At 44.2% G+C, this 23,209-nt stretch overlaps 2 protein-coding genes across 4 annotated transcripts in view; one reads left to right on the plus strand and one right to left on the minus strand.

Moving 5' to 3' along the window:
* LOC118315643 (cyclin-dependent kinase 17) overlaps positions 1 to 13,177 on the plus strand; it is a 27,918-nt gene extending 14,741 nt beyond the window's left edge. For 2 of the 3 annotated variants that reach the window (XM_035643087.2, XM_035643086.2), the window contains exons 3-18: positions 347 to 511; positions 1,239 to 1,372; positions 4,836 to 4,961; positions 6,512 to 6,568; positions 6,820 to 6,934; positions 8,001 to 8,095; positions 8,243 to 8,305; positions 9,142 to 9,265; positions 9,498 to 9,618; positions 10,162 to 10,259; positions 10,423 to 10,528; positions 10,682 to 10,732; positions 10,986 to 11,028; positions 11,224 to 11,314; positions 11,492 to 11,569; positions 11,823 to 13,177. In XM_035643087.2, the coding sequence (XP_035498980.1) occupies positions 347 to 511; positions 1,239 to 1,372; positions 4,836 to 4,961; positions 6,512 to 6,568; positions 6,820 to 6,934; positions 8,001 to 8,095; positions 8,243 to 8,305; positions 9,142 to 9,265; positions 9,498 to 9,618; positions 10,162 to 10,259; positions 10,423 to 10,528; positions 10,682 to 10,732; positions 10,986 to 11,028; positions 11,224 to 11,314; positions 11,492 to 11,569; positions 11,823 to 11,860 (1,505 nt within the window). In that variant the 3' untranslated portion in view covers positions 11,861 to 13,177. The remainder of the gene's footprint in view (positions 1 to 346; positions 512 to 1,238; positions 1,373 to 4,835; positions 4,962 to 6,511; positions 6,569 to 6,819; positions 6,935 to 8,000; positions 8,096 to 8,242; positions 8,306 to 9,141; positions 9,266 to 9,497; positions 9,619 to 10,161; positions 10,260 to 10,422; positions 10,529 to 10,681; positions 10,733 to 10,985; positions 11,029 to 11,223; positions 11,315 to 11,491; positions 11,570 to 11,822) is intronic. The other variant, XM_035643088.2, reaches the window with a different exon arrangement.
* A 73-nt stretch (positions 13,178 to 13,250) lies between these two features.
* Positions 13,251 to 22,076, minus strand: LOC118315647 (ETS domain-containing protein Elk-3). The gene is made up of 5 exons (XM_035643101.2): positions 21,697 to 22,076; positions 18,981 to 19,189; positions 17,854 to 18,651; positions 15,028 to 15,150; positions 13,251 to 14,057 (listed from the first exon to the last, which is right to left on the minus strand). Exons 2-5 carry the CDS (start codon positions 19,185 to 19,187, stop codon positions 13,959 to 13,961), a joined length of 1,227 nt encoding a protein of 408 aa, XP_035498994.1. The 5' UTR covers positions 19,188 to 19,189; positions 21,697 to 22,076; the 3' UTR covers positions 13,251 to 13,958.
* Positions 22,077 to 23,209: the final 1,133 nt, after the last annotated feature.

Here is a 23,209-nt window from a genome sequence, read left to right on the forward strand (position 1 = left end):
GTTAAAACCACTTATATAACGATGGAGCGATTATTTCATGCTTGTCTTGTGTCATGCTATAGTTTCACCAGTCATGCTCCTGCATCAGAAAGCTTTTTGTCAGTTGTCCAGCAAATATTCCTCCAGAAGAAATGAACTGTCAGCCAACTAGATTTTTATTATAATAAATTTGTCACCACACTGTTAGAAACTGTAGAACGGTTGTCGCAGTGTTTCAAAACATAGATCCGTTTCTGTTCTTCGGTTTCCTGGCATTTATCGGCTGACATATATGCGAAAACATTCAATGACAATGAACGAATAAAAGTTTTTTTTGGTCATTCTTTTGTTGTGTCTTCTCCTGCAGAGCCCATAGTGAGAAACGGCCGTCCTCCCTCAGCCCACAGCGTCCACTCCTTCCTCCATCAGTACACAGGCTCCTTCAAAAAGCCACCGCTGCGACGACCTCAGAGCGTCATCGGAGGAGGCCTTGGGTCTCTCATGGTCATGCCTCGCAATGGCAGTCGCCTCGGTGAGACACACGGATATGATATGTGTCTTGACTTCCAACAGGTTTAGTGCAGGAAATGTCTTCTGTGTCAACTGGTAGAATCTGTGTAGAAGGTGCTTCAGTGGCTTGATAATATTCCAGCTCAAGTAAATGTCTACATGTAGAATAACCTCGGTCCAAACATGTAAAAAATCCTTGTCTTACACATTTCTACCGATTCAGCTGAGCCTACACACACACACACACACACACACACACACACACACACACACACACACACACACACACACACACACACACACACCCCGAGTGATATATTATGTGCCAAACCAAACATTCCCAGAGGCATATGTCAGCGCAGATGTACATAAATATCAGTTCAATCGTTCCAGTTCTTACATTCAGTCACACTAACAATGTGTTAGAAAATGAGACCAAAATATAATGACTGGGGACGCACAAAAGCAAAACCAGTCGCCTGGATTCTCAGCCCAGACACAATATTTGAATTCAAAACAATGTCCATAATATAAACATAAAGCCTAGAGGAGGTGGCAATTTGTTTCATACTGTATGAACTTTGAGTTTGATTAGACGTGGGAAAATTAGTAGTAAATTTAAAATATCAGTCAAACTTATGAAACCTAATGTACTTTTTGTGTATATCGTCTGTTGGACACAGCCAGGAACTTGGTGAGTGCAAAGTGTCCAAGTTTTTCTCTCTCGCTAATTTTCGTCCTCACTCCAGATATCGTCCATGAGAACCTGAAGATGGGGTCCGATGGGGAGAGTGACCAGGCATCGGGGACCTCCTCCGAAGAGGTGCAGTCGCCCTCGGGTGTTTGTCTGAGGAACAGAGGGAACAGACGAATCTCTGCAGAGGTGAGATCCACTTCAGACTTTCTCTGCCCTTGCACAGACTTCCTACTTTTTGAAATAGTGATTATGTTGTGCGATGTGAGTCACCGGCTACTATTACTAAGCTCTGACGTTGGAATATGTGTTTGTCATAAATCATGACACATTTACCCTTCTAGTGGTTCAGCGTCCACTTTGTAAATGAAGGTCTGTTTTTGAAAAGCACTCTCAGCATTAGACAATGGCCTTTTTTTCTTTCCTCTGCAAGAAATGGTATTTAATGACGTCTTCATTGCAGCTCCACGCAGTAACTCTGCGTCGAATCATGCACACGCAGCTGCCCACATAATCTCAGCATAAGAGACACACTCACATACACACACAAATACACACACACACACACACACACACACACACACACAGAATCAGTCATGGGCTGCTTTTTGTTACATAATGTTAGCATATTATGGAAAACTCACTGTGATTCTTTTTTTTTGTTGTTGTTCTGTTTTTGGAATTAATTTCAGAACAAGCATCACTTGCATCTGGGACATTTTTTTGGACGTTTTAAATATGATGCAGCAACATTGTTCCCACGATAAAGTTTAAACATTTGAGGACAAAAACAAGCCTCTGTAGAGATAAAATCGGTCGTGGCTTGCGACACTGAGGTTGATTTAGTGGAGCATATGTGAAGGCAAACATGCACACAAATGGGCAACGTGATGAAGAGTGAAAGCTTTAGTCCCGTTGGCTCGTAGGGACACAAAAAGACAGTGTGAAGCAAGAGGATAAATTAATCTGCTGTGTCTGAAGGTAACAGATCAAATCTGCTCAGTGGAGCGTTACTTGAAATTTGCAGATTTCTGACATTGACTTAAATCAGCATTTTGTGGGTTACAGTAGGAATCAAAAATAAAATTTGATTAACAAGATGACATCAATCCTTTGTTTCCTTCATTTGTTTAGTGTTCAACATAAATATATAATCTTAAGGCTTAAACCTTAATAAATATTAAAAAAATACCTCTCAATTTTACTGTAACAACAAAACAGGAAATACAGTTATTATTATAACATAAGTTCTGATATTCTATTTGGATTGCAGGATTTTAAATATCTTAAATGTTCTCGACTATCCACATTGCATTCTTTACAACAAAGCTGGACTTGGTCCTTTAAATCCATCTTAATGACTCCTAATGGGATTTGAGGATGTACATCTGACAGTTCAGCTTCAGTGAAAGTGAGATGTCAGTAAAGCTTTTACTCCTACGCAGTTTTTATTGAGTTCATCATTCTCAGACATTCAAAAAAACGTACAAAGGATATGTCTGGGAACATTTTATTATCATTTTTAGTGACCATGGTCGTTTTAAATCTTTTAAAAGAAATTCTCACACTTTAATATCCTGTGACTATTTTCAAAATACTTTGTTGGCTAATAGTTTTTTTTCTTCATATTTTGAAGTGCAGTATATGTTGACAACTAGTCAGTGAATCACGTGTTGCTCGGCACCTGCTGAGTGACCATGGGAGGAAAAGATGCTGTGATTGAGGAACACACACTTCAACTCCACTGACAAGTGTTTACTGGGGGCTTTGATTGCAACAGGGCCTCTGGGGATTTCTGATTTCTGAGCAGATAGAAGCAGCTACATGGACAAACCAAGCTCACAAGACTGCACGAGGGGAAAAAAAACAACCAACACCCGTAAACGTGCAGTTAAGCAGCTTACTCCATTTGGGGCAAACCCACACACAAAGACATAACACGTCACCTCTTACTGTGAATCGAGAGCCTTTGCAAACAGTGCACCTCACACTTCCTGTGACTGTTTCACAAGCAGAACATGTTGGGCTGAAGCAAACACGCACACACACACACACACACACACACACACACACACACACACACACACACACATGCTTAAAAAAAGCATACAGCAGGTAAAAACAGCATGGTTGAGCGCAGGCTCATTGTTGATGATTGAAGTGATACAGCAGAAAATTCACTTTGTCTCTGCATTGTGACACTCAGGCGAGGGACAGTAGAAGAAGAAGAGGAGGAGGAGAAGGGAGGAAGTCCCTTGGTCTGTCATCAGGTGGTGGATTGTCCTTCTCTTGCTGCAGAGGAAGCAGTGCTGTTTTGGGATTACATCACAAGGATTACTGTAATACGGTCCAGATGGGCCCCTGTTGTAACAGATTAGGCCGGGTTGATTGGACAACTAGAGGAGTGGGGGAATGCAAAGGTCAAGTGATGGATGGCATCGCTTGCTCTGGGGACAAACTTCCACTCCTGACCCCTGCCAACAGACACCAAGAACTGGATGTTATGTTCAAAAATAAAAACACAGACGCACATTTTAGCAGCCTGTGATCAAGCAAGTCAGTTTCCCAAAGCCTGTGTTAATCTCTTAAGGTCGCTTGTTTTGTCCTAACACAACAAAACTGAAAGATATTCAGTTCATTGTCGTAGAGAGGGAAAAAATATATATATATATATTCCCACCTGAGAAGCGAACATGGCCCCAATTTGATTATTAAAATAGTTCTGGATACATTTTCTGCCAATCAACGAATCATTTTAATTAACTTATCATTTCAGTTCTTCTTCAAATAAAATTCAAACAACACGGCAGAAAAATCTGAATAGATTCTGCATTAGTTTGTCAAACCTTTTTTTTTGATAAAGTAGACTGACAGAAAAAAAACTTCAAATATTTCAGATTATTAGCTAATAGTTTAAAGTCATTTAACAAGTAATGCCAGACATTTGCTGCATCTAGCTCCTCATGTGAGGCCTTGCTGCTCCTATTAGTTTAGTCACTGTTGTGGTTCATCTGTCAGGAGTCTTCAGTTACACATTCATCAATGAGCCTGTTGTTCAAATGGGGAAAGTTCAAAGTTGCATATTATTGTATTTCAGTTGGGGGGGGGGGCAGTTGGGTGTTATTAAGTGTCCAGTGTTGCCTCAGGGGGGGTGGAAGTAAATTTTAAGCAGACAGAGCGAGCGACAGAGACCGGATTAACTGTAATCTAACAAATAGAGGAAATGCATGATGGAAAGAATCCAGACGCTATGTCGTGAACGGGTGTTTGATTTTATATAACAACTCATTAGGATCATGATTTAGTACTTTGTTGCTCTGGGAAAGACTTTACCCCGAACTCTTAAAGGGCTCTACAGGGAGACTTTATTTTGTGCGCACAGTCTGCTAAACGTGTATTTATACACACACACCTACACACACTGCCCTCTCTGTTCACCAGTGAGGCCTAAGGTTGGCTATATAATGCTGCTTCTAACAGATTCTGCTTGTTTACTTTGGGTCTCGGCCATTTTGTTGCCAATCATTGGTATTTATCCAGAGCTCAAGCTGTTTGCTGAGGGTTTACTCCGTTTTCTCAGGGTTTTACAACATGTTGACACTGTTTAGTTTTTGTTTAGTTTTTTCATTTGTGTGTGTGTCTGTCTGTCCAGGATCTGAACAAACGTCTGTCCCTTCCGGCCGACATCCGGATACCTGACGGTTATCTGGAGAAACTGCAGCTGACCAGCCCACCCTTCGACCAGCCGCTGAGCCGACGCTCCCGCAGGGCATCACTGGTGAGAGAGAGAGAGAGGGATAGAGGGACGTAGAGCCGTAGTGAGAAGGTTAAACCAGTTGTGCAAGCTGATGTTAAGAGAATAAATAACTGCATTGTTTCAATTTTGGTATTCTCTGTCAAAACAATGGATTCATCCAGTCAGATTGAACATCTGAAAAAAATCATCACATCAAAACCAAGATTCCAATGTTGCCTTAAAGAAGTGTTTCTCTTCGACTTTCCACTTGCCCATAGTGGCCTAATACACATGAAGTTATTCTGGATCAACTGAATTGCTCATGTGTATTGTCTCATGATACAGTAAATCCTTTAATCTAACATTTTGCGGCTAAAAAGGATCCACTGTGTAACTAATACATTCATCTGATAAATCGTCAGATAATCAGATGATTTAGAATCAGATGAATGTAGAGGAAGACCCGTCAGTATCCCCAAAGTGTACTTATATAAATGTAGAGTACTTGCCGCCCACGTCTGAGATTGAGGAGTCCTGATGTGAGTTTCGACAGTGTGTAAGAATCTGACAGAATTTGGAGGAAATGGAAACAGAGGGGACGTCAGGGAGGAGCTGCAGAATATAAATAAAGCTGTGGGACCAGTGTTTTAATTAAAGTCAGCAAGAAACAGAAAAGACGGAGAGAGAGAGGGGGGGGGTGGGGGGGACCCTAACGCCTTGCACAGAGGCCATCTCCTCCTCTCAGCCTGTTGTCATGTGTTCAGCTTCCTCAATAATTAGCTTATGATTTTACTGTGAATGTCAAAAGTAGAAACAGAAGAAAAGCATGAACACTGAGCCCAGACCTCTCTGCTCATCTGCCGCTGGTCTTTTAAAATCGGTTTAAAATCTTGTGCTGCTGCTTTTGATTTTTACATGCACCTAATGAAAAGCTTTTTTTAAGGGCTGAAGATGAACTTACTTAAAAGAAAAAACAAAAGCTGTTCCCTTTTATTAAAGGCATCTTTGCTATTAACTCTGTATCTGTGCTGTGTGTTGTTCGTGAGTGACTGTGAAAAAAAAAACTGAGTTTGTTTTCAATTTTCTTTTTATTTCTAAAGCCTATTACGGCTTCAGCTTATTGTTCATCAATTAGTTCATTTTTTAAATGAGGAATGATTTCATCCATAAAATGCCAGAGAATAGTGAAAAATGTGTTATCGTTTCCCACAACCCAAGGTAAGGTGTTTAGACCACTTGCTTTTTTTGATCATCAGCTCAAACCCAGAGATGAGTGGCAAATCCTCACATAGGAGAACCTGAATTTTGGTTTTAAAGTGACTCAAATTTATATCTAACAAGCACACTGCTTTATGAATAAAGTTGGGATTTGCATGTCTTGTCCATAAACAAACACTTTGTAAAAGCCAAAAGCCAAAGGTCCTTTGTCACAAGAGATTAGACATGATGCTGTCCGGGGATGTGTGACCTCCTTCCGTCCCCCCTCTGTTGCTGCAAGGCCGTCAGAAGGATTTATCGTGGTGTCTGTAAGCTTGTCATTGCTCATAAAGACGCGACCCTCATTAATGCTGTTGTCCTTTTCTCTCCTCTAGTCAGAAATTGGTTTTGGGAAGCTGGAGACCTACATCAAACTGGACAAACTGGGGGAGGTACGTGAGCGTGTGAGCGCGTGTGTGAGCGCGTGCGTGCGTGTGTGTGAGCGCGTGTGTGCGTGCGTGCATGCGTGCGTGTTCATGTTCATGTCAGCCTTGGCTTCTTTGCAATTTTCCACCAGGTGCTAACTCTCAGTGGCACTCGGTGACACATTGTGCACAGACACGGGCACACAGTTCACTTTTGATCCATGACAGCCGGACTGTGCTGAAACCTGTCCTCACCTCTGTCGCTTCCTGTCCTCCAGGGAACCTACGCTACCGTCTTCAAGGGGAGGAGCAAGCTGACGGACAACCTTGTGGCTCTGAAGGAGATCAGACTGGAGCACGAGGAGGGGGCACCATGCACAGCGATCCGAGAAGGTACGAGGTCGACCTAAAAATCCCACAACTGTCCCACAACTGACTGCACTTAGGTTTGATGATGGAAGATTTCAGATCTTCATGATAAGAGACTGCCGTGTCTCATCCACTGCATGTTTGGAGCAACTGATACAATTCTGACACGTTTATTTTGTAAGTTGAGTTTTTGAGAACAAGGTTTTACCCCACCCTCCAAGATAAACGTATGTTTAGTTTGAAGTGACGGTGAAACATCAACTACCAGCAACTAGACGTCTTCCATTCACTTCCACTGAAGCCTGCATGTCTCGATAAAAAACAGCATCAGGTGGTTTCACAGTTTAGTTTCATGTTAAAGTTCAGAAATGAAGAATGAAATGATTTGTCGTTGCACTACAGGCTAAAAATTGAACAGTTACCACTACTCTGCTCATTATTTATACATGTCATGGGGGCTGTGACACCATATCCATGATTGTGTGGTTGGTTTTTTTTGAAAGCGAGTAAAATGTGACATTATCAGGAGATTTCTTAAAATACAGTATGTATGTTTCTTTTTGAGACTTGATTGACATGTAGTTTGGTTAAAGCTGCCATTGTAGGTCTGAGACACTTGTGTAGGATGTAAGGCTTTATACTGTATATGCACATTACTTAAGTTGGTCATTGTAAACTCCGCAAGTTGTTTAGTTTTAGTTTAGGTGATTTAATAAGTCATTATTGTTAAGTAATTAAAAGGACGTATTACTTGAAGGATTACAAAGGAATTGTGATGGTGAGATTAAAGAAAACAAAAGGGTTTATAAGGAGATCTCACTAAAAGAGAGAAATGAAAATAAACACAATTAACATCTAAAGTGGCTTTTTGTTAATTCAGAAAAACAAACACAAACTTACAAAAGAAGACGGGGATAAGTAAAACAAGATAGTGACTTGGCTCGTGGCTCCGAATTCAGATTCCTGTTGAAATTAAATGAAAGTTGGTTAAAAACCATTTCAATGAAATCATTCACTCTCAAAAAAAATGACGTGATCAAAACTATACTAAAGTGAATGTTACAACTGTCACCTTTGTCGTTTCCTCTAGTGTCGTTACTGAAGGACCTGAAACACGCCAACATCGTGACGCTGCATGACATCATCCACACGGAAAAGTCGCTCACACTGGTTTTTGAGTACCTGGTGAGATCAACTAAAACCTCTGCCCTCACTTCCTCTGTGACTCACATGTTGTTCTACTAAAATGAATATATTTTACATCATTACTATTCATTAGCCTCTCCACTCATCTCACGTTCCAACCTCTCTCTCCCTCCCTTCCTTGTCTAGGACAAAGACCTGAAGCAGTACATGGACGACTGTGGGAACATCCTGAGCATGCAGAATGTGAAGGTGAGCAGCCGCCGCAGTCCGTCCGCCTGCAGGCCCAGCCAACTTCACCAACTTCCAGGACTCAGTGGTCACTGGTGTCCGTAGAAGCAGCACTGTTATTGTGCCCTCTGGTGGTGGAGCGTAGGCAGTGAGGGGGAAAAGTGACATTTGTTTTTTTCAACCTTTTTTTCGCAGGAACCTTTTCTGTTTTGTGTTGGAATTCAGTGACACATCCTTTTTTTTATAAGACTGAAATAATTTGAAGATAGATTATGTAAGAACAAATGAGGGAAGTGCTTCTTGGATCTGGCATCAATGTGATACAACACATTTGCTCCTGATACAAAACAGGTGCCCTCTTTTACCCCAGAAAAGTCAAGGCACACCATTTTTTTTTTAGCTTTCATCATAGTGGCTACATGATTAAAAAAAACAAGAGTGCATGTTGACGGCACACAGTGAATTAAGTCACGTGCGAGTTTGTACAGCAACATCTGGCTCGTTCATCACACCTGCACTCAACTCTCAATAAACTATATGTCTCAAATACAAAAACACAAAACAGACATTCAAGTAAATTCTGTTGAAACCAAATACCACCATTTCCAGTAAACACTTTGACACTTATTGCAGTGTTAATGAGGACTGGGTTGTTTGGAAGGACCATATAAACATGTGTTACCGTAAGCTTTTCATTTAAACATGAATAATATCCCAGCACGGTTTTGATAAACCGCCAGCCTAAATAATCCAGAAAGGACATTCATAATGTCTGTTTTGTAATTCCCCATCGCTGTTTGAATCCGAGTCCGACAACAAGATCACAATTGCTCATCAAAAACCGCCTCTTTTCCCAGATTTTTCTGTTCCAGATCCTGCGAGGCTTGGCGTACTGTCACAGACGGAAAGTTCTCCACAGAGACCTGAAGCCCCAGAATCTACTCATCAACGACAGAGGGGAACTCAAACTGGCTGACTTTGGTAAAAAATCAAAAACAGTACTGACATTAATGCTTTGTCTGTTAGAGCATTTTCTTCAGATGAATTGTCTTCCATTATTAGAGTATTATCTGGTCTGCACCTCTGAGGTCCCATTGATATATGTTTTACCAACACATTTTCCATATTTTAAATAGATGAATAGTTTTTGTGAATTTCTACAAACTACGTCTGTTGGATCTGTTTATATATTTCTCACATTTCTGCTCTACAGGCCTGGCAAGAGCGAAGTCTGTGCCCACTAAAACATACTCCAACGAGGTGGTAACACTTTGGTATCGGCCTCCCGACGTGCTGCTCGGCTCCTCTGAGTACTCCACACAGATAGACATGTGGTGAGTGGGCCTTACTCAACACGGGCAAGTACAACTGTTAGAAAACACTTTTCAGACTCCTTGCAACTCTCTTTACGCCCATATGACTGCACACACCAAAGATGCAGATATAATCCTGAGGAACAGAAGTCAAGAATTTCAAATTTTATCAATTCATTTTAGCTGCTTCTTGCTGATTTGTGGAAGGAGCACAGCTGTTTGGAGCTTCTTTTTTGTTGTTGTTGATGCTCTTCTGAGCACACGTGTCCGAATCTACAGTAAGGGGACTTTGATGTGCACATGAACACACCCAAGCTGTGATGGAATTTATTTCATTACAAATTGTTTCCCCCACAAAACTTCAAAGTGCACCTGCTGCTTTCTCAAATCAATTCCTGCCTCTTCTTTTGATATTCACTTCACAAACCCGGCCAGTAAATACACCATACAGCGAGTTCGATCCCAAAAAGTTTGTGGCGGTATGACTCCAGAGGAGCTGCAGAGTCGGACTGTGTTCGAAGCTCCACTCAGACCTAATCCCTACTGTCCGTGTCTCCCTTCCAGGGGGGTTGGCTGTATATTCTACGAGATGGCCGCCGGCAGGCCCCTATTCCCAGGCTCCACAGTGGAGGACGAACTGCACCTCATCTTCCGGCTGCTTGGTCAGTGCTGCCCCCTGTTGACTCGGAAGTGGTCAAACTTTTGAATATGAGCCTTTAATCGCATTAACCATGGCATGTAACCCCTGCGGGCGCGTGAAAAGCCCCCTCCAGCTGCCGTGACGCTGCTTCACTCTAACAGGGTCGTTTCAATGTCCACCCGCAGGCACTCCAACAGAGGACAGCTGGCCTGGAATATCCTCCATCGACGAATTCAAGTCCTACAAGTTCCCCAAATATAAGGCCCAGCCCCTCATCAACCACGCACCCAGGTAAGACTGGAGTATTCACACTCTGTCGTCATTTTACCATCTGTCGTTATACACCAGATAAAGTGTACTACAGTCAAATACATATACATATTGACTGTTGTGTATACACTTGAAGTTAAAACACTCCCCCCCCCACCCCACTTCTCTTGTTAGCCCTGTTATCACTGAAGATGGAAGTGAGCAAACGTTTCTGGTCAGACCCAGGTATATAAGAGACAAGCTGCTACTGTAGCTTTTTAGTTTTTAGTGAATGAGACATTAGTGTTATTGGTTTGTTTAGTTAGCCGTGTGTGCTTTCCGTCGCTTCCTGTCAGGAAATCCTGTGGAATAGTTGACTGATTTCCGTTTCTTACAGCCGCCAATGTCTGTGAGTCTCCCCACCTCCACTGACCTCTCTCTCTCTCTCTCTCTCTCTCTCTCTCTCTCTCTCTCCCCCCCCCCCCCCCCCCCCATGCAGGTTGGACACTGATGGCATTGACCTGCTGATGTCATTCCTAAAAGTGAGTCTCTTCGTATTTGGCAGGCAGTAATGCTATGTTAAAAGCAGCGTGACACATTTTGCGGCTATGTTTGGACTGTGTTAATGGAAGGAAGTGTATCGAGGCACGGCAGCTCATTTGTATGCAATCACAATAATTTCATTTTTTGGGCTGTTCTTTTAATGACTGTGTTTCTTTCACTGCCCTGATTGTCAGTACGAGTCAAAAAAGAGGATCTCTGCTGATGAAGCAATGAGACAGCCGTACTTCAGGAGCCTGGGGCCACGTGTGCACACGCTGCCAGAGAGTGAGTAATGAAATGGCAATGCGGTAACGCAGACTTGGCAGGCTCCCTTAGGTACAACTTGAAGGATATTGCAGTGTACAGTGAGGATCAGTTACAGCCGCCTTGTAACAAAGACACTGTTCTCCCTGGCAAGATGTGAATTCTGTTGCACTGACTGACTCTCCTTGTTTTTGGCAGACACATCCATATTCACACTGAAGGAGCTGCAGCTGCAGAGGGATCCTGGCTACCGGAACTCATCGTACCCCGAGTCAGGTGAGGGATAACGCAGGAATGAATACTTTGTCATTCCATCCAATCAAAAATGTTCTTCTTATCCTCAATTTTTATTGTTTTCAAACCATGATAGTGACAAGTTTTGTATGCAAATATATTGTATGAGTTGAAGAGGACTGGGGCATGCATGTGTCCTAAAATCGACAAGACCCACGACTAGTGGAGACCAGGAAAAACTCAGTTGTAAAACTTACAATTTATGCTTTAATTTATATATTTTTTCCTCCTTCAGGCAATGGAAAGAGCAGAAGACAAAGCATGCTGTTTTAGACTCTCTGGACAGTATTTAGTTGTTTTTTGTTTTTTTTATTTGGGAAGGATCTCCTAGCTGTACAGTCTCGCCAAATGGATCAGTAACCTGAGATGGATGTCGGCGTGGAGCATCATCACCACCATCATCATCACTCCCCCCAAACTGCTTGGGGAAACTTGTCCACAGTGCGACCCCCCCCCCCCTCCCAGGTTTGGCCTGAATGTGGCCCAAAAGAGACATTTATATACTGTACATCTATATTTATTGAGAAAAGAATTTGCTGCTAAGTCCAACTACTGTCTAGAATTCTAATGGGCTCAGTCACTTTAATGAGAACATGCAATGTATATAGATTTAAAAGACTTTTCTTTTTTTGAAGTGGTGGTATTTTTAGAGATTTTTTTGTTGTCATAATTTCCATTTTCATACATAAAAGCTGCACCTCAAAGCTCCTCGGTGTGAGTGGGTGTGTGAGGCCCCGTCACAGACAGAGGGATGTTTCTGTAGCAGCTCCAAATGGTTTGATTTTGTCTCTGCTGCCGCGGCGCTGCACTCAGCTGCACATATCATGTCTGACCGTTTACTCTGAAGGTTTTTGAGGCCAGCTTTGATTTAATAACTGATAATTTTATCCTAACTGGAGGCTAATACGAGAGAGATGCTGCCAAGCTCTGTGGAAAAGAAGAAAAGAAAAAAAAGATATTTTTTTTGTCAGATACTGGCATATCATTCCAGGATGTTGTGGTCTCTGTTTTGACCAATGAACAAACGCAGGAGGGGAAATGGCTACATAGAATTATTAACAAGGGGCATTACAGGATTAGACGCGCCTCCTAAATTCTTCAGAAATCCTCAACATTGAACTAGTGATCAACCTCCTTCATCTTGTTCTTCCCCGCCTCAATCTGACACATTTTTTTCTCCTCCCACCAAAGAGGAGGAGGGCAAAGTGAATTTCCGGTGAAGGAATCTGTGATGCTGCCTTTACATTTGTGTTCTCCTTTTTCTGCCATTCCCATCTCCTTCAACTGTAAAAAAAAAAAAAAAAAAAAAAGGAAATTCTCTGGACTGTCTCCACCATTGTGTTGCATGTCTGTTCTCTTGTGTGAGGAAGCACACATTCAGGGAGCACTAGCTTCAGTCCTGTCCCCAGTGAATAAGATACTAAGTCGGTCTATTTAACAGTGTTACAAGAGATGTTTTGTATGATATTCTTTAACTTTATTTGTGGATAATTGTCTTTGGTGTGGGATTTCATTGCAGATGCCCTCCCATATTTGAGCTTCTTTTTTTTTTCCAGAGTAAAGAAAATTAAATCTAAAGTTTAAACAAAATCAACATGAATTGTTTGGTTTTTCCCCCCGAGACACGTCACTTTGTTAGAGATACGGTAAAACCTAGAGGCGCCTTTGTTCAAGCATTCAATGCTTTGTTTATTCAAAATGACATGAAATTCTTCGCAATACAAAACAATATACAGAATACATACTGTATACCAAGTCCATTATTTTAAAAAAAGAACAATACAAGCGTTACAATGTTTTTTTTCATTGATTTGAAATCTCGTCTTCATTAAAAGATAAACATTTTTTTAAAAAAAAGAGGAAAATAAGACAACAAGGCACAGCCGGTACTATCTGAGAAGCATAGTGCATACATTACATACACCACCACACAGGTGAAACAACCCGTTTCACAGTGTGATGAACATTTAAGAAAAAAAACAACCCAACATTTTTTTATTTTTTTTTTCTTACAAGATTTAAAACAACAGCTCTTTTTTGGGAGGAATGAGAGGCTGCGAGCCTTCTTCAGCCAGCAACGCTTCACTGCTGTCCATCGGGAACAGGGTCAGGTGGAAATGTGCTGTACTTTATCACAGAGCCGGACGCCTCTCAGACATCGTGGCATATGGCTTTTTACCAAGTGCTTACAACCACTGGAATCTGAAGCAACTCAAGTGCAAAAAAGAAAAGGTGAGGTCACAAACTCGTCTCGTAGGACTTTTTCTAATTTTTGACAAGATGGAGAAGAGAGATCGCTGATGAGGACGATAGGGAGAAACCTTCAACAGGAGATGGGTGAAGATGGGAGGTTTTTTTCACAGACCCAGGATCAGGATTTGTGGGTGGTGGGGGACAGGAGCAGGGAGGAGGGTGTTCCTTCCAGGTTTGGCAGAGGGACAGGCATGTGTCCGTTGATTAGGCTGGGGAACTGTGGAGGAAGAGAAAGAGGCCGAGAGTTAGTGAGGCAGGGACGGAGGTTCTATGAAAGCTGCTTTCCGGTGAGGAACTGCAGCATTGTCACCGCTCTGGTTTCCTGTTTTTTTTTCTCTTTAAAAAAAAAAAAAAAAAAAGGTCATTGTGCTTCTTCCTTTTTTCTCTCCGTCTCCTGCGCCTCAGCAACAGAGGCAGTAGTCAACAGTATTTGTCCACAAATAATCCGGAAGGTTGTGTGTGTGCGTGTCTGCGGAGGGGGTGTGGTGCATGTATGGTTCACAAATGAGGAGCAGCTCTCAAACCAGTCCACCCTGTTCAAACTGGCTCCCCTGGGCTCAAACAGGAAGTATTCACAGGATTTCCTCTCCCTCTCACATGCGCTGAAACAGGACACCTCAGCTAGACCTGCTCACGAAGTCACGACTAGTTTCACCGCGGCTGGTGTCTGCTATTAAGTTCTTACCGTTTCTTTCTGTCAAGTGAAAACTTTAGAGGATCAAGACCCAATATTCTGGGCTCATGGAACTGTGTTAATGATTGTTTCCTATAGGATATAAGAAAACAATGATTCCATATAGGTTCAGTCTCCTATAACACTGGAGCAAATCATTTTTGTTAGTTGTAATAAATACAGACCATTGGTTCATTTAAAAATCTCTTGTTACAAATATTAATTTCGCCTGCACGGTCTCACAACTTCCTCCTCGGCTTCACTACCAGTAAACAATCATCCTTTCAGCAGATCATCTGTCCTCATCTCCTGCGTGGCCCCCTCTCTGTCTCCACAACCGTGTGTGTGTGTGTGTGTGTGTGTGTGTGTGTGTGTGTGTGTGTGTGTGTGTGTGTGTGTGTGTGTGTGTGTGTGTGTGTGTGTGTGTGTGTGTGTGTGTGTGTGTGTGTGTGTGTGTGTGTGTGTGTGTGTGTGTGTGTGTGTGTGTGTGTGTGTGTGTGTGTGTGTGTGTTACCTGGAACAGGGAGCTGTGGCCCTGCAGCCGGGCGGGGCTGAGCGGGGCGACGGGGCTCAGGCTGCTCCAGAAGTGGATGCCTGACAGCAGTGGACTGTGAGCCAGCAACAGACCGGAGGGAGTCTGCGGAGGGGGAAACACAGAGGAAGGGAGTGAGGGAGGCTCCTTGTCAATAAGAGAAAGAAAACCAGCGAGGACAACATTTTTCTTTACAGACAAACATAGACCCACTGGTTGCAGAGCATTTCTCCGGGGGCTTTTTTCGTAATGAGAAACATGCCGAAATAGTAAATGGACGCGTATTGGCGTTCGGAAAAACAAACTGACGGAGCAGGAAGGAAGTCTGTGGTTTTTTTTCCCCCTAGAATACAGGGGTGACGTGGGGAGGAGAGGTGGTGGACAGTGGGGGTTGTTGTTGATTGGGGGGGAGGGGGGGAAGGGTCCTCGAGCACTTGGAACAGCCGACCAGAGAGAAAACATATGAAATCAATTTCTCCCCTCTCTCCCCTGGTCTTCTCTCCCCCTCCCCCCGACTTTCCCCCGTGTCACCTCAGAAGTGAGCCAGTGTTGCGGAGGGACCAGCCCTGCTCCCATTATTAATGGAATTATTGGAGCATATGGCATCACTTAGGGCCTCTTCCCTGCTCTCATAGGTTGGGCTACGGGAAGATTTCTGTATATCGCTTGTTTTCCTCTGATCCCACTTTTTGCGCTCCCCAATAAACAGGCAGTGTGTAAATGTGCGGGCGAACCTCTGGTGTGGCTGAGTAATTTCACCCCGTAGCACCTTCAACATAAAAACCCATCATCTCTTCATTTTTTAAAATTACATTAACAGAGATGATTTAATACAAGTTGATGCTTGTGTGGCACAGTCTCTGGAGTGATCACAAAGATCGAAACAAACAAAAGGTTGCCGCATCACTGGGTTGAAAATTAGCTAAAAATTTCGAAATGAATGGCAGAAAAAAAAAAGATTTGTCTGGTTAACCTGAATCCATGTCGTAATGGTCTAGTTTTGTTTTGTTTCAAGACAGGACAGACAAAACGGTTAAAAACCAAACACTGAATGTGCTGCACTTCACTTGAGCAAATATTCATTGGACGATCAGTTTTATATTTTGCTTTACATTTGAGTATATTTCAAACTTTATTTACGGGGCACTTTAAATTTATATTTTAAAATGAATCTAAATGTTTGCATTTGTTCACAACTATGTACATCTTCCCAAATATCATATCATCATACCACTTAAACATTTCTCATTCCCTCAGTTTCTCTGAGAAAATGTTGGCTCTAGTGACAACTTGAATACAGCCGTAGTGTTTCGGGCTGTGACGGACGTGAGTCGCACCGCTCTGCGAGCACCGAGGGACACTGACTGACGTCACACTCTGGATAGATCCATCGTCTCCTCCGTCGCCAACCAGACCATCGCACAGACGGGATGGAAACAGATACCATCGCAGAATTATTCCCTCTCTTTGTGAGATTTGATTATTATCGGGCTAACTGCTTCAGCTGCTGCTGGCAGAGGGACATGGTCTCTAGTTTGTCTTCAAATTATTGGGAGCAGAACGAGGAGAACTGGTGTAAAATGCGCTAAAAACATGTCTTGACTCGTCGGGGACCAGGCAGGCGTCTTAAATCTATATCTCGTGTGTGTGTGTGTGTGTGTGTGTGTGTGTGTGTGTGTGTGTGTGTGTGTGTGTGTGTGTGTGTGTGTGTGTGTGTGTGTGTGTGTGTGTGTGTGTGTGTGTGTGTGTGTGTGTGTGTGTGTGTGTGTGTGTGTGTGTGTGTGTGTGTGTGTGTGTGTGTGTGTGTGTCATGACACCAGGGATTGACTATAGATATGATTTTTTTTCTCAAATTTACATTAAATTCTTTTACACGGTATAGAATTTAATCTAATTTGCGGACTCAATGTGCATCTTAGCAAACTGGTGATGTTCCTTCTACGATGGGGATCGAATATTGTTCAGAGAATTCGTCCCAGCACTTTGTTTCCTCGAGTATGTTGCACTTGCAGTTTGCCGTCTGTCCCGTTCATCCCCAACCAGCTGGATGGGTCTTAATTCTGGAGACGGTGCTTCTCCTCCGTCACGTGAAGCCTCCGTCTGATCTTTTTCTTGATAGTAATATGCAGGCATACTTCCTGTACAGGACCGTCCAACTGATGCATCAGGAGGTTTAGTAACAGTTTGTTTTTTTACCTTGGGCAGTTTACCACTCACCTGCTTTGAGGACCAGTTAAGGTTATTCGCTGTAACTGCTTACGTTCTAATACAAACTGTAAAAGAGCGTTTTTTCAAAAACTTTTGACTGGTTGTGTATGTTGGGAAAGATGTCGCAATGTAGAGTCAATACACCATCTGAATCATGTGTCTAGAAAAGACCCTGCCATACTTTTGTCCAACGTGCTGCCTAGGGGGAATTATAGTTGTATATTAACTAGAGATGCACCGATCCACTTTGAATTTGGACAATCTGCTGATACCAATATCTGAGCAATTGGTTAGATGAAACTGTAGTAAATACCACGACAAATCAAGTGCACAATAATCAACTACTAGTAAGTAAATATTTCAACATGAGTTACACAATAATAAGAGAATCAGGGGGACTGGACATGTTTGTAGGATTGTTCATTTACTAATGATGTCTGATAAGTAACGTACTAATCAATTAGTGCTGAAAGAAATTGGTAATATGCTGAACATCCATCAGTCTATGGAATCTGAATCTGTACCAGACGTCAGTCTGAAGTCCCGTCCAGACCACGTCATCAGTCCCAACTCTAGAACGAACCAGACAAATGGTCTCACCTGTGCGGTGAAGAAGGCAGGAGTGAGGGAGCCAGACGGAAGAGCGGGGCTGTTGAGGGCGATGGAGCCGATGTCACTCCCTGCCAGCAGCAGGGACGGGGCGGAGATCTCCAGAGCTTTGGGCTTTTTGCTTTTTGGTGGGAGTCCATCTCCATGGTTACTATGACTAAAAGAACTACTTCTACCACTGCCTCTGCTGCTCCTCTTCTCCGGAGGCGGCAGGGCTCGCTCCCTGTGCCCAGAGGACAGGTTGAGGGGCTGAGCGCTCTGGTCAGAGTCCTCCTCCTCCTCCTCCTCTTTGACAGCAGGGCTCCAGCTTCGGCCCGGCTGGGCGTGGGGGGAGGATGGGGAATGAGAGGGGAGTCGGGATGGCCTGGGGGAGACGTAGGACTCGGGCCTGGCAGAGGGAGGGGAGCTCCTGTCGTTGGCGCCGAAGCGGATGACGGAGCGGGACTCGTCCTGGCGCTCCCGCAGGGCCCGGAGCAGATCGGGCTGGTTCTGCAGGGAGCTGATGCTGAAGGAGGAGTAGAGGCCCGAGCGGAGGTAGTCGTTGCGACACTGCTGCGTCCCCAAGGCTGCCAGGGTCTGCATCCTCTGCTGCGCCGCCGCCGCCGCCTCCTCCTCCCCTTCCTCTTCCTCCTCCTCTTCTACCTCCAGCTCAGGGGCCTCTCCTTCCTGGAGGGGGAACCGTCCAGAAGCCAGGCCCATCTCCACTGCCTGCGGGTCCATCTTCAGGATCTCAGGGAAGGACACAAACTTATAGACAAACTTCTGTCCAATCACCTTCTTAATGATGTTCTGTGAAAAGAACACACAACATTAGTAATGAGGAGAACACTCAATTTACCATCTAGAAAATAATAACCCTACATATATTGATCATCACAGGGATGCTGAACAACACTGCCACACTGAAACGGTGTGTGTTACATTATAACCAGATCTCTATCGTGTGCGTTTGAGTAGAAAGAGGAAGTGGAAGTGGGTTTTCAAGAGAAGCACAACTACGAATCTGTTTTTGTGTGTCATCCTTTCACGTGCCAAAATAGCTTTTAGGACACGATCAATCAGACTACGACGCCGAAGTATCGCCCGTCCTCGCTCAGTCAGCATTCACGTTACTCCACCTTGTCGTAGTAGTAGCGCAGGGCTCTGCTCAGCTTGTCGTAGTTCATGTTGGTCTTGTTCTTGCGCAGGCCCCAGAGCTTGGCGACCTCCTCCGACTTCAGGAGCTTGAACTCGCCGTCCGTGGACGTCCAGCATATCAGGTGCTTGTGGCTCTGGTCGAGCAGCAGCTGCAGCAGAAACTGCCACAGGGTGATGGCGCTGTCCATACCTGCAGTGGGACGGAGAGATGACTCGTCACGGTTCGGTGTGCGGACAGTAGCACGGTGAAGGGATTTGCCTCAGATGGAATCAGGATACGAGATGACTAACGCTCTGATTGGTTAGTTTTAGAAGTATTGTACTGAGAAAGAAAAAAACTACCCACCAGGATAAGCAGAGGAAACAAACAAAGCCGCTCTTTGCCGTTCCCCTGTGCCAGTTAGTGTCTCTGTTTTATACCTATGTCAACCAACTGTTGACAAAACACAGCATTTGTCTTCGGAGAGCCGACGTTTCATCTCAACCGACTGCCTTTTTACCGGATCGTCCGCTCGGGGCGAAATTACGCGAGTGGCTGCAGAGGGACAAGCCTGTTTAAGCCTCAACATGTGGTGTGAGACAGAGTAGACCGCTGATGAATAGAACAGTGTGTGTTCGAGACTGTAGTGTAATGTAGCAGCGGCGGGCAGAAGAGAGAAAAAAATATATATAAGGAGGAACAACCGCTCAAGCCAGAAATATGCTGCGGTTCAACCTGGCCCTCTCTCCACAGGAAGTATGACGGGCCCAGGGTGGGTTATTCCTCTAATGGAGGAATGTGCAGCCTCGGAGCTCCTGTCTGCCTGCGAGGAGCTCATATATTAATAATCTTGTTTTGGGGGGGGGGGGGGGGTTGTTTCCAGCACCACAGACTGTTACTCCGTGAAGTGCTGAGACAGTGAGTCACAGGCCAGATAATTGACTGGGAAAAAATGAAATCTAATTAATGACTGGTCCATTTATCAAGCTAAAATATTTGCAGTTTTCAATTTCCTGTTTTTTTTTCTTCGACATTTTGGACTTTTGATAAGACCAAACAGGCAATTTATTAAGACAAACTTCAACACTGGATCTTTTCCTTTAATCTGAAATTGACTGTTTCAATCCTTAGTTGTGCTTGAGTCACACACCTGTCTTCTCTTGTTAAATAAAAAAAAAAGGGGGGGAAGAAACACATTTACAGATATAAACGTATCGTTGTCTTGTTATTGCTCAGGTAAGGTTCTGGGTCAACAGTGTTGAAAATGTTCCGACTGTGTTGTCCTCTCTCGTGTTCTCTTTGGTCTAATCTGTGGATGTTGGGAGTGATTGGCGACGGATGCTCACAAAAAAACCAAAACGATGATAGCAAACTACTACATACAGTATCTCCGTCCAGACAGGGAGGGAGAGAGAGGGAGGGAGGGAGGGCTGAACCCACTGCTTCCGACACAAGCTATCCCCTGTGTTTTTTTATCCGCCATGTGAAACTACAAACCTGTCAGAGTCAGGACTTCCTCCTATTCTACTTCCAAGGACAAACGGCGGAGTGCACGGGATCCCACAGCAGGGGATCGTTTCCCCCCCAAGTCCTGCCACACTTCCCACCAAATCCCGGAGGGCGACGGGGTCAAAAGATCAAATCATTGTCCCGTTTCCACGGCTCCACCCTTTTAGCCCACTCTGAAACCGGACGTATAGGTTTGGCTGTGAAACACCACGGGGCAAAAGCAGCGCCTCGCCAAAACACAGGGAGCTGACAGGTCTACAATTAGGCCACGGTGACTTATAAACATTCACCTCTGCAAGATGCTGCAAATAGCACAGTGGAGCGGTCAAGTGTCCTGCAGCTGCTGCTGGTCAGAGACGCCTCAGACAACAGGAGACGTAGGTCCAACAGTGTGACAGTGCCACTGGGTGGACATTACAGTGAGGGGGGCAGCCACACACAGGTGAACCCCCCACTCCATGGCCCCCCCCCCCCCCCCCCCCAGCGACACGGTGTCACTCACACCCCACGGACAGTGGGGTGCTGCTGGCCGGGGGATGAGGAGCCGCGCCGTGCGCACAAAGCCATCCAGTGTGTCGGCTGAGCGGAAACTCCTAATGAGATTAGATGGTGTGTGCAGACATTACTTGGCCATGACTAAGTCTGCTCTCTTCCTGTTCGCAGACGGTGGAAGGAAAGAAAAAGAAATCCAACAGGGATTTAAGAGTAAGAAAAGCATCTCCGAGCGGCGGCGGAGCCCGAGGTGGTTTTGTTTGTTTGTTTGTTTGTTTGTTTGTTTGTTGGTTTGTTGGTTGGTTGGTTTGTTTCGCTGTGCGTGTGTGTTGGGTGGGAGGCTACACTTGTGTCCGGGAGCTGGGAGTCGCAGCGGTCTGGATCGCTCCTCTGCCCCACTGACTCATTTTCAAGATGTTGCTCGGGACCGGAAGACGACTCGACCGAGTCCCGATAGAAGTCTTTGCGATTCTTGCTTAAGACTTAAGGTCCAAGAAAAGACACACACACACACACACACACACACACACACTGTAAAGCCAAGGAGTTTAGCAGCGGGCAGACACTTCTCCGCCGAGCTGGATCACATAAGTGTTGAACACGGTCGCACGCGTCACTTCGCACTTTTACATTTCACCAATCAAGCAACAAAGCGCAGTTTCACACAAGACGCTCGGTTCGTTCTTTCTCTCTCTCTCTTTTTTTTTTTTTTTTACCTGCGATCGCCGACTGTGTCTGGTCCCTCCGCGAAGCTTCAAGGCGAGCCGAGTGCGATCCCTTGTTTTTCCATGCTTACTTCTGGTCTTCACAGTTGTGCTGGACTGAAATAGGATCCTGGGCTTTTTCTTTTTCTGAGCAGGAAGTTGGAGCAGGCAGACACAGAGCCGGCTGACTTCCTCTCCCCGACGATTCCCCAGGCGGTTTGCCGTCTGTGTAAACACACACTTTTCCTCCCCTCCTCTCCTCCTCTCCTCCTGCTCCTCCTCTGCCTGCCAGCAGTGGGCCTGTTCTCATACGGGACCGACCCACATGGCGACTCAGAAACCCGTCCGGCCCCGGTCCGTCCACGACTCGCAGACCGTCACAGACCCTCTGACGTCACCGAGTCCGCAGGCCGGCGCGGTGCGTTCGCGTGCGGCTCGTCACTTTAAAACGCCCTCGTTCACGCGCCACAAGTCGTGTGGTTTTCGGCTAATATTTATTTGAAGTGCTGCACCGCAGTGATGTAGAGACTGTACGGGCATCGGGATGAAGACATGTTTCTGTCACACATTATGCAGCTCACAACATCTATGGTTATGCAAACGAATTACGAATTGAACAAATATTTGTGGAACTATTAGTCTAGTAGGACAACATCATTATATACTGTGGTAACTATTGTATTCATTTACTTTGGTGTCACATATGCTATACTCACGGGCGTAGCACGGGGGGGGGGGGGGGGGGGGGCAGACTACCCAGTAGGGCTGCAACTAACGATTATTTTCATAAACGATTAATCTGTCAGTTATTTTTCTCGATTAATCGATTAGATGATGGGTCCATAAAATGTCAAAAGATGTTGAAATATGTCTGTGGTGTTTCCGCAAACCCCAAGAGGATGTTTTTGTTTTGTCCACACACCATTTTTTTTCATAAAAACTGCTTGAACCAATTAATCGTTTATCAAAATAGTTGGCGATTCATTTAGTAATCGATTACTAATCGATTAATCGATTAACTCTTTCAGCTCTATTACCCAGGGAAGCCTGGAATAAAAAAAAATTGTAATAGTGTTTTCTAAGTCATTAGTACTGTTGAAGTATAGATGTATTTAAAAAAAATAGTGGAGCTTCTCTGAGGCCAACAGAGGTGTATAGGGCCCACACCCCTGGCTATACTATCCATCTTTATTTATACCGCTTATCTTTTGAGGGTCGCAGGGACACTCTCTGGTTATATAGTAATAATAATAATGTTGTTGCTATTAATAATCATGATAACGATCTGTTTTTTGTTCTTTGTCTTTCTGTGTTTTCGTGAAAAAACAGTATAGACATGTGTTTAATTTGAAAAATGTCTGCTGGGATTGCGCTGATTTAAGTGAAATATTGAATGTTTGTCAACATCAACAAAGACTGATGATTAGCTCATTTATATGAAATGTCAAACAACATTATGATAAATCATTTCAGCTGTTGTATATCACCCTGCCAAAAACAGGTGTCTGCTGTGAGATTTTCGGTT

The sequence above is a fragment of the Scophthalmus maximus genome, chromosome 7, assembly GCF_022379125.1.
Source record: "Scophthalmus maximus strain ysfricsl-2021 chromosome 7, ASM2237912v1, whole genome shotgun sequence".
In the NCBI taxonomy this organism is placed as follows: domain Eukaryota; kingdom Metazoa; phylum Chordata; class Actinopteri; order Pleuronectiformes; family Scophthalmidae; genus Scophthalmus; species Scophthalmus maximus.